The 11,419-nt window shown below is 39.3% G+C and overlaps 1 protein-coding gene across 1 annotated transcript; it reads right to left on the bottom strand.

The window, feature by feature from the left end:
• Nucleotides 1–2,386: 2,386 nt before the first annotated feature.
• Nucleotides 2,387–7,189, bottom strand: LOC122090545. Its single transcript, XM_042660183.1, has 2 exons — nucleotides 2,705–7,189; nucleotides 2,387–2,616 (listed from the first exon to the last, which is right to left on the bottom strand). The coding sequence occupies exons 1-2, from the start codon at nucleotides 3,600–3,602 to the stop codon at nucleotides 2,603–2,605; spliced, it is 912 nt and encodes a 303-aa protein (XP_042516117.1). The 5' UTR covers nucleotides 3,603–7,189; the 3' UTR covers nucleotides 2,387–2,602.
• Between the last annotated feature and the right edge of the window lie 4,230 nt (nucleotides 7,190–11,419).

Here is an 11,419-nt window from a genome sequence, read left to right as displayed (position 1 = left end):
CCCTTGCTTCATCCATCTAACTTTGGCTTTTTCGGCCCAAAGTTTTTCATGGTTTTCCATTGCTTTTATTAGAGAGGTCTTCGCATCCGCTTCTAACCCAAACAAATGATCATCCATGCCATTTATTTCAATAGTCTGTTGCACCTGCGCTAGCTTATCCTTGGCTTCCTCAAGGGCTTTATTGAAATTCGGGAAAGCCTCTCTCCCCCAATTACGGAGCACACCCTTCAGCCTTTTGAGTTTCAGCATGAGAACAAATATCGGATTCCCTGAGACCCACTCTTCCCATGATGTGGCAACTACCTGCTCAAAATCTCCATGTTCCATCCAGAACTTATGGAACCTAAAGGGGCAATTAACGGGCCTTACAACCTTTGCATATGACTTCTTCGGAAGGCTGTCCAAAGAAAATGTAGCCTCACCTTCAGCGGGTCTTGTCCGAGAGGGCTCTCCAACATCCACCGCCCTAGCTAGAGAAGACCAGAAATCTGTGATCAGTTTCTGCTTCCCATGGTCAGGAGGCTTACCACCTAGTGCAAGGTCGTCACTCAATGCCCCATTCGCACCCTCCTCAAACATTTTCTCCTCTATCAAGTACCTCCTCATCGAGAATGGAGCAGTCATGACAGCCAATCTAACCGTAATGGATCGGGGGACTCTACATCAGACTCTAGTTATGAAACAATGATGGACGAGGAGGATTTGGGAACAAATGATGGCGTGGGGGAAGATAGATCTCTCTCTACTAGTCCGAAAGGCAAGAAACCGTTGCAGAAATTTATGTCCATCTAGAGGGGAAAATCAACTTAGACTTGTGAAGGCGACAATTGCTTTTCAAGGAAGGATCATTTCTATGTGTGGGAGAGGTGATAGTCGAGGTGGTCGTGGTAGGGACCCAAATTTTAGGGGAGGTCGTGCTAGTCCTTGAATGAACAACTATCCCTAGTCGAGGTTTGGACGTCATGCCGCTAGTCCCTTGAATGGTACACTATCCCTAGTCATGGCTTGAACCTTACACCACTAGTCCCTTGAATGAACAATTACACCTGGCTTGAATTCCATGTTCACCCTACACCTCTGAGTGTCTCTCAAATGTACAATCACCCTTGGTCATCATACAAATCTCTCTTCAGAGCAATCAAATGCAAGCAAAGGGGAGAGCTCCTACGAAAAAAGCAAACCAAGATGGAGGGGGAATCAAGAGAATAGGGGTGGGGGTGGGGAACCAAAAAATGGAAAAGAGAACAATTACATCCAATAAATGATGGAGATGCCATCGACTGCCCTTTCTTTTTTCGAAATTTCCACGCACATTACCAATCGGCTCCATTCTTCACCCTACACACCCTTTATTTATTTATTTATTTTTTTAGATAAGTCACACCTTTTTTTTTTGGTAACCGATAGGTCACACCCTCAATGTTAGTTCGTTGAAATGGGGATCGAATAATGTTTGAAATGCCAATTATTTACACCAGTCCCGTGACAACATGCGACAAAATTGTCTTTCATGTCCAACCTACTACTTTTCGCCATGTAAGAAATGAACATATTGAGGCTTTCACACCATTTTGATCCCAATTTTGACCATGCACATCGTCAGTGTCAGTCTTTCAAATGACCGATGCTCATTGTCGTAGTATTGACCTCACATTGCACTAGTCAAATTTCTCCACCTCGAACCTTGCAGATCAGACCACTGTTAGTTAAAACGGGAACGGAAAAAAAACAAAGATGTACGGTACGTGCTTTAAACAGATAAAAACGATGAACGGTACGGTAAAAAAAAGGCCAAAAAAATAGGAAACGTCAAACGGACGGAAACGAACGGTACGAGTATTAAACGTGTAGTATTCAAAAAAACGAAACCAAAAAAATGGCAATATATCATGTAATTTGAGAGATTATTGCCTGTATACCTGCATCTAATGTTCTAAACTACATCAACATCAAACATTCATGCATATATCATCCAAAATATAGCATCCAATGTAAATTCCAAATTAAAACTTAATACACCATATTAAAAAAGACATGTCCAAAATATATTAAAAAAAAAAATCAATGAAAATACATTAAACTATATAAAGTAGATCCTCCCTCAGCTCCAGTGTTAGATGGTTCAGGTTTCTTGTACGTCTGTTCAAGCCTTTCCATTTCAAGCTCAAAGTCTACTATAGGTAAGTCACCAAGATTGTCTAAATCAATAGGCCTTGAATCTTTATGTAGTTGGCTTTCATAGTTCTCCCTCATCATAGAGTTCATCCTGATGCACACCAAATCCTCTAGCATCTCTGGGGCTAATCTATTTCTTTTCTTTGTTTGTGCTGCATCCCAAGCACTCCAATTATGCTCACAANAGATTATCTAAATCAATAGGCCTTGAATCTTTATGTAGTTGGTTTTCATAATTCTCCCTCATCATAGAGTTCATCCTGATGTACACCAATTCCTCTAGCATCTCTGGGGCTAATCTATTTCTTTTCTTTGTTTGTGTTGCATCCCAAACACTCCAATTACGCTCATAAGGAGAGGAACTACAAGGCTGACTCAAGATTCTACAAGCAATATTTTGAAGCACAGGAAATGCACTACCAACAAATTACCACCAAATCCCTACAAATCAACATATGTAAACAAATATAAGAATGCTATATTTAATAACAAAAAATACAATAATAAACTAATTAACTAAGTCACTTACTTGGATGGTTAGTTTTCATCATTGTTTGCCCTGTCATATTGAACAACAATAGACTTTTCATGCAATAATCAATGACTACTTGCATGAATTGCTCACGATCTTCTAAAAGAACCATGATGTCCATTATAAATTCTTGTGCATTCATAAATTTAATTCCATCAATATTAAGTCGACCACCAAACATAATAGAAGGATTCAAAAGTGCACCAAAGAGATGAACATGATGAATAATGTTCTTCTCTAACCTAAATTGAAACAAATCCATTATGCCTAAATACGTCCCTCCATCCTTCTCCACAAATTTCCTCAATGTTTCTTTTGCCCTTTCTGTTGCTTCATATAAGTAACCTGCAGTAGAACCATCTGAATCAACAAGGCGAAGAATACGAATAAGTGGCTTCATGAAAGCAATAACTTCCTTTGCCCCCTCCCAAAATGTATCTGATTGAATTATTCCAACAATTCTCACTGCCATTTCAGCTCTATTGAATTTAAAGGCTCTCCACTCAGATGATACAACAAAAAGCCTCAACTCATTCTCAACAACAATAAGAAACTGTAGCATAAAAAAATAAATACCAAACCTTGTCTTGCAAGGCTGCTTGATATCTCTATTGTTGGTGAATTTTTTCATCAATGCTACAATACATGTGTGCCTGTGAATATAATCCACTACAAGTTTTCCATCTTCTATAACTTCCCTCACCCATTTAATTTTTTTGTGAATATCTTTCAAAAGTAGATTAATCCCATGAGCAGGAAAATTTGTTATATATATATATATGACGTCATTTTCCAGCCAACATATCACCACAAGAACAAAAGTTAGAACCATTATCTGAAATAAATTGCACAACATTATTTGGTCCAACTTTTTCAATGACATCAAAAATTTCATTGAAAATAAATGTTGAAGTTAATCTATTTATACCGCACTCAATACATTTCAAAAACACAGCACCCCCAGGAGAGTAAGCAATCACATTAACCCACGACCTCTTCTTTATGTCAGTCCAAGAATCAGACATAATTGTGCAACCTGTGATACCCCATGTCGCCTTTATATTGCTAACATATGGCATGATTTCTGCTTTTTTTCCAGGAATCAAACTGGTCCGAAGATTGCTATAACTAGGTACAACATAACTTGTACCATATGCACATGCACCCTTAGCATCTCAATAAAAGAATTTGTCTGAATAACATTGAAGGAAATGTTATTATTGACAATAAAATCAGTTACCAACATGTCCAATGATTTTTTGTCCTGCTTAGCAGCCATCTCTACCATTGTGGGTTGATGTGTACCCCTAACCTGAGGCATAGAAGGTGTGCTACTTGTAGAACCCATTCCACTTTCAAGAGAATCACTCTTTCTTTTCTTAGCAGATCTACTCAAATTAAATTCTGCCAGGGCATCAGTTTGAATGTGCTCAGGAACTTGGGTGCAAATTTGAACATCATGTCCAGATTGACAAGCTAAATGAGCATTCACTCGTGAAACACTCCCAGAATAATTAAGTCCACAATAGTTACATGTGAAACGGCTCAAACCACGTTGCTCTACATGTTCCCAAAATTTATCCTTAGGTCTCACCATTTTGCTTAAGCTCAGGTAGCTCAACTTTGAAATACCTACATAATATAATAAAACATCATTTCCAATCTCAACAAATAGAATAATTAATGTATTACGAATGAACGATGAGTAAATTCCTTTCGGAAAAATTAAATCATAGATTAGTAAATGAAAAGAAAAAGAGATGTAAAATGCCAACATTTCAATAAAAGTATTCTCATTAGGTCATCTATCCCATTTAACTTGGAATGAAAAAAATTAAATGACAAGAATTCATGTCATCTATCCCATTTAAGTGGAATTTTTATAATTAAGTATTACAAATGATTCAAGGTGATCAAGGGATGCTTTGCCTCTAGGAGTCAAGGTTACTTGTAGGAAGTATTTTGGTTAAGTCACGTGGAGACCAATTGATGGCAGGGTTTAAGAACCTGGAAACAAAGGGTAATTTTTAAATCACTGGTTGAGGGTTGCTTGGAATCTTCTAATGAAGTGGAATGGCTCGAATAAATGGGTTAGTGGGTAAAGTGGGAGAATTTGGAGATTTGGATCTGGTCTTGCTCTTTGGTGACAATTCATCGGTTTCATCTATGGTTTGAAGTATTGGTTTCATATTGGTTGTATTGGATCGATATCAATAGAGACTAATTCCTAATTCTTGATCGATTTGGATTGATTATCTGTATCATTTCAAGGGTAAAATAGTAAAAAATTAATAATTTTTAAGAAAAAAAGAATAAAATCGATCAAATACTCACCGATCCACCGATTCAATATCAACATCTACCAATACTGTGCCCTAAATCTATGGTTTCATCTCCTACTATTTCAGTCTGTGGCATTAGATGCAGAAGTAATAATCTATTAATTTCAAGAACGACTTTTATGAAGGTTACCGTGCTTTTCCCTTCTGTTATGATTTGGCTTGGGTTATCTCTCATAATGGAAGGTATTGATGGGGGTTACAAATGGGGATGAACAAGAACAGTAAAACGAAACATGGGAGGCAGAGCTTTGGCATTTAAAACAGAAAGGGGATGAACTCCACTAATGTAAGATCGATCAAACCAATATCCAAAAAAGGAAGAACTGGAAAAGATATAAAAGAGATGCTACTACGACCTACTATTGCTACTGTCGATGCCCGACTTCCGACGACCTGCTCTTCTTCTTTTCTCAGAGTTTTCTTCGATTGACCAACGGAGAAGAAGGGTTCAGAGAAAAACTGGAATCCGAGATTCCGGGTAACTGGGTGAGAGTCTCACCGTGAGATTGTGAGCCGTGAGACCGTCCGTGAGAGCAACACAGACACAGAGATGTGAATTTGAGAATTAGGGATTTGGGGAAAAAAACCAATTGAATGGTTTTGACGTTTTCTTTAGTTTTGGGTTTTTTTTTTTTTAAATAGTATGACAAAATTCCTATTTTTCCCTTAAAAAATGCATACGCGTTTTAAACGTGCGTTTAAAACGCGTTTAAAACATTTTATTCTGCCGTTCTCGGTTTTTTCCGCATTGTACAGAGGCATACGGCAAAACGCATTTTAAAAGGCAAAAAAACACAACCGCGTTTTAAACGCGTTTAAAATGCGTTTTAACTACCAGTGCACCAGAATAATTCCAGTGGGTCTCTTTTCCTTCCCTGAGAGTTGTGAAACCCAATATTCCTGGCACACAACAAATCATCCATGGAAGAAGTATTACCTGTGTGCATCAAAGAAATAGCTCTGAGGTCTCCTTTTATCATTTCAAAGTAGTGCTTATAAGGTTTGGGAATGCCATCATGACGCCTAGAATTCCTCTCCATCCATAAAAATATATGGGACAAGGGTAGCACCACTGTTCCACAATTTTTTGAAGGAGATGGAGCGAGCTTTCTCTTTCCACCACTTCAACATGTCTTCCATATTTATGATAGGGGGCCAAGAAAGATTGAAAAGAGAGCAAAAGAGACTCCATATCCGAGATGAATGTAAATAGGATAAAAATAAGTGGGCAATTGATTCCTCAGCCTTACCACAAAGCTTACATCTTGAAGGCATCTGAATTCCACGTTTTCTCACTATATCATCTATTAGGAGGCTTTTATGATGTAACCTCCATCCAAAAGTAGCCTGCTGAGGTTGAATAGGAGATTTTCATAAGATAGAATACCATGGAACTTTTGGGTTTTTCATCCTTATCGAATCCCAAGCTGACCGAATAGAGAAGGCACCTGAAGGATTAAGAGACCAGTGGCAAATATCTTCAAGATCAAAGACCAAAATCTATCTTTCCTTTGTAAAAGCCGCTTTTAAAAAAGATGAATTAGCTAAGGGGAGAGCCCATCTTTCTTCCACAACGAAATCAGCAACTTTTGTATCAAAACCTTCAAAGTCAGATAAGTCTATCCCTGAACCTTCAGCAATAGAAGTCTCGCCTAACCATCTATCAAGCCAAAAGTTTATTTTGCTTCCATTTCCAACAGTCCATCTTTCAAGTCCTGAAATAATATTCCAAAGCTTCTTCAATCCAGGGAAAATTGAGGAAGCTTTATAACTGGTCTTGAGAGAACCATCTACATTCACAAATCTTGCTCTAAAAAAAGAGCTCACAATAGACTCATCATGCTTGATTTGCCATGTTAGCTTGCACAAGCAAGCAGAATTAACATCATGCAGTTTCCTTATACCAAGGCCTCCTTCTTGGTTCGGTTTGCATGCATTTTTCCATTTTACAACAACCTTCTTCTGCTTTTCCACATCACCAGACCAGATAAAATTCTGCATCCACCTCTCAACTGTTTTAATGGTTGATTGAGGCCACCAGTAAACAGCAAAGTTGTGGATGGGAATACCTGAGATCACTGATCTGACCAGTTCCACCCTACCCGCCAAGGATAGAAGCTTTCCCTTCCACCCAGCAAGCTTTAATTTGATTTTATCCATTATTGGTAGCAGATGCTTATTGGAGACTCTTCCTTTGAAAATTTCAACTCCCAAATATTTGGTTGGAAGCCTTGAGATAGGGATGCCCAAAGTCTTAGAGATAAAATGTTTCATGTGAGGAGCAACCTTTCCGAAGAAAATCTTTCTATTCTCAAGATTAATATGCTGCCCAGAGAACTCTTGATACTTGAGGAGGAAATTTTGAAGAGTCCTAATATAGGAAGTTGAGGCATTCATGAACACAAAAATATCATCAGCAAATAATAAATGAGTGGAAATGTCTGTGCCTCTTGGAACGGGGAGCTGCTTCAGCTTTCCCATTTTTGAAAGAGAATTCAAACCTCTACACAAAACCTCCTCAGCCAGAATGAAAAGAATGGGAGAAATTGGGTCTCCTTGGGGAAGACCACGAGCAGCCCCAAAATACCCCACTGAACCACCATTTAACATAATAGAAATTCTAGAAGTAGAGAGGATTTCATGAATCCAAGAAACCCATTTGTGATAAAAGCCTTCTTCAGGTTAGCAAATAGGAAGTCTCAAGATAGGGTATCAAAGGCCTTCTAAACATCTAATTTAATTCCCATACCACCACCCCGCACAGAGGATTGCATTAAATTAGCAAGTTCAAAGGCGAGACTGATATTGGAAGAAATAATTTTACCCCTCTGAAAAGCCCCCTGCTCCTCAGAGATCAAACGGGGGAGGAAGGAGGAAAGCCTGGAAGCTAGAATTTTTGTGATGACTTTTGAAAAGAAATTTCCCATGCAAATTGGCCAAAATTTTTTAAGAGAAGAGGCTCCCAAGACTTTTGGGATCAGGGTGACGAAGCAATTATTAACCCCCAAAGGAAATTTTTCCACCCGAAAAAAATGATTAATTGCTCTACAAAAATCAGATTCAACAACATCCCAAACCCTTCTAAAAAAGTTACCTGAGAAACCATCCGGACCAGGGGAACTACCTGGATCAAGGTCCCAAACAAAGGTTTTTATCTCCTCCTTTGATGGAATAGCTTCGAGGATAGCATTATTGTTATCCCCTAACTCGTGCGGAATGCTTTCAAGTAGATCCCAGTGAGGGGAAATTTGAGCAGCCTCGTGAAATGATTCATAATAATCAGAAATATAGGAAGCCAACTCCTGCTGATCAGAAACCCATGAACAATCTTCTTTCCTGAGCGATCGAATATGATTTCGAGACCGTCTCATCTTCACAGAGAGGTGAAAAGATTTAGAGTTATGATCTCCTTCCTTCATCCATTTCTGCTTTGCTTTTTCAGACTAGAGATGAGCATGCATTTGAGTAGCCTTAAAGGTTATTTGGGCATCAACCTCTTTAGCGAATAAATCATCAGACATGCCAACTGATTCAATTTCATCCTGAATGACTTTCAGGTCGTTTGAGGTTTTCTCCACCTCAAGATCAAGATTAGGAAAGGTCTTCTTCGCCCATGGCTTCAATAAGAACTTTACCTGTCTCAATTTCTGACAAAGAGTAACAATTGGATTGCCATATACCTTCAAACCCCATGCCTCCTTGACCACATTGATAAAACTATCGTCTTCCATCCAGAAGCTATGGAATTTAAAATGAATATTTGATGGCTTAGGGACAGCGTCTGAGATCACCAGAAGGGGGGCATGATCCGACATTGTACTTTGGAGAATCCTTTGAGCGATGCTCTTAAAAAAGTCTACCCACTTCCTATTGCAGAAGCTACGATCAAGCACAGCCGCCACATGTCCTCTACTTTGGTTATTAGTCCAGGTGTACTTCTTTCCCTGAGAGGGAACAGAAATAAGTGAACTTGAGTCTACCATAGCTTGAAAATCAGCTGTTGAAGCATGGTTGAACTTGCCTGGACCTCTTTTCTCATGAGAGAATAAGGTGGCGTTAAAATCCCCTATCAAAGACCATGGAATTGAAGCCAGACCCACTAGACCCAAATCCATCCATAATTCTCTTCTCTGAGCTTTAAAGCTACTAGCATGAACAAAGGAGAATCCCACTTTCATGCCTTCCCAATCAACAATTACTGAGAGCTGCTGGTCAGAAATTGAGAGGACAGAAGGTTTATTTATTCCTTGTTTCCAAAAAATCCATAGGTTAGGAACCTTGTCCAGCCACTGGTTATGAATGAAGTCAGGGAAATAGCCCAATTTGTTAATTGAAAGAAGAGAAAATTTATTAGGATTCACCATCGGTTCAGCTACACATACAAGATTAGGAGAGTGGTCCTTCAGAATAGTCTTCAAGGTCCTAATACCAGCAGCCTTTTGCACGCCTCCTATATTCCAGAATAAGACCTTCATTGACGAAGAATTTAATTCTGAGCTTTGTCAGACTTATTGGCCTGACCAGACTTTTCGTGTTTTTCTTCCCTACTTTAGGGATAACAGCAACACTTTTTTCCTTCATTATCAATCACCCCTACCTCCTGAAATTTTAAGGGAAAATTACTTGATTACCCACTTATGGGTTTCCCTTTACAAAATTATCCACCAAAAGTTTCAGTTAACAAAAATACCCAAAATTAGGTTTTTCTCTACAAAATTACCCAATTAAAGTTTAAGTCAACAAAAATATCCAAATTTGAGTTTGGGTTTACAAAATTATCCACACAAAGTTTCAGTAATAAAAAAATACATGATTATATGTGGAAGATGAAAACTCACTATTTTAGGTAGTTTTGTAAACCCAAATCTGATTTTGGGCATTTTTGTTAACTGAAACTTTGGGTGGGTAGTTTTGTAAACCCAAACCCAATTTTGGGTATTTTTTTTAACCAAAACTTTTTGTGGGTAATTTTGTAAAGAGAAACCCAAAAGTGAGTAATTATATAATTTTTCCAATTTTTAATGCCACTCGACCGTTCATAATTTCCATCTCAAGGAAGCAAGAAATCTAAGAGTTCGCTTCTCTATTTATATTTCTTGCAATCTGGCCACTTCTTGATGCCTGGGCAGCGCCACCTCCTCTTCCCCTGGAAACAACATTCCTTCTTGGGCGGTCAGGCCTTGTGGCGCTCACTGTGTTCATGGGAGGAGGGATCGTGGCAAAGGCGTGAGGGGCTTCCTCCTGATCGTCCTCATCGGACTCAGCAGAGTCAAAAGAGGCTGGGTCAGAACCCGACCTTGATTCAGATCTGCTATCTGATCCGACTACCTCACCTTCCTCTAAAATAGGTAAGTCGTGATTTGGGGATATCTCCTTATCAGCGTTGGAATATTCCATTAGAGAGAGCCTGGAATCTAAATTTGAATTTAAAGAGTCCAGAACGATATGGATGTTACCATCCAAATCAGGACTCTTTTGATTGGGAGACAAAGGAACGCTTAAGGAAGGTGGATCAAAATCTGCTGCTGCTACGTTTGAAACTCCCACATCAACTTGCTCCTTTGGTGAGCTGACTCGTACTGGGTCAACTCCATCTTCAACATAGACTGCTCCTGGAGTTCCTGAATTATCTTTGGCTGCCTATTTCTCATCGTCTTGCTTCTTTGATTGGCCGTCGCTGATGCTATGCCCCAGCCTTTTACAATACCCACATCGAGTGATTCCATCCTCATACAACACCTTCTATCTAAAACCAAAAATTTTGGTTGTTCCTGGTTCCATTCTTTCGACCTGAACCTCTTCAATACGAGATGCAGTTTCAGAAGCGTCCACTTCTACCAGAACTCTCGCAAAGTAACCCATCGGCCCTTGCTTAGTGTGACGGTCCAGAGCGACGGGACGCCCTACAGCTTTTGCTATTGAGAGGAGGACATTTTCATACCAATATTCTAGAGGAAGGTCTGGAAAACAAATCCAAACCAGTTTAGTCCAGACCTGTTTCTCATGAATGTTAAAACCTGGCTTGCAGTGTTGGAATCGGATTAACTGACCACCTATCTTCAAAGGACTTCTCTTCCAAACAGCAGCCTTATCCCCTTCACAACTGAACTGGAAAAAAACATATGCTTTTCTCAGAGGATGCATCACCACTCCCCGACTCAGATTCCACTTTTCAGCAACCTCTTGTCGCAGAGCATCTATGGAGATCAACCTAAAATTGACCCTGCCGATGAGAGCAAATCTGAAAATCTGCCTCTTAGACTCATAATCGCCCTGAGGGATCATGATTCTTTGGATATTACCAGCTTGGATTGGCTCTGGGAGAGAGTCAATCACTGGCCATGAGGCATTCCCTATAGCCTTCGCATAT

Source organism: Macadamia integrifolia, chromosome 10, assembly GCF_013358625.1.
Source record: "Macadamia integrifolia cultivar HAES 741 chromosome 10, SCU_Mint_v3, whole genome shotgun sequence".
Lineage (NCBI taxonomy): Eukaryota > Viridiplantae > Streptophyta > Magnoliopsida > Proteales > Proteaceae > Macadamia > Macadamia integrifolia.
The sequence above is the reverse complement of the archived record's forward strand: the minus strand, read 5'-3'. Positions and strand labels throughout refer to the sequence as shown.

What these genes read in the sequence shown, in the direction of transcription:
- LOC122090545 (XM_042660183.1), bottom strand. Translation starts at nt 3,602, where the DNA reads ATGAAATTTTTGATGTCATTGAAAAAGTTGGACCAAATAATGTTGTGC.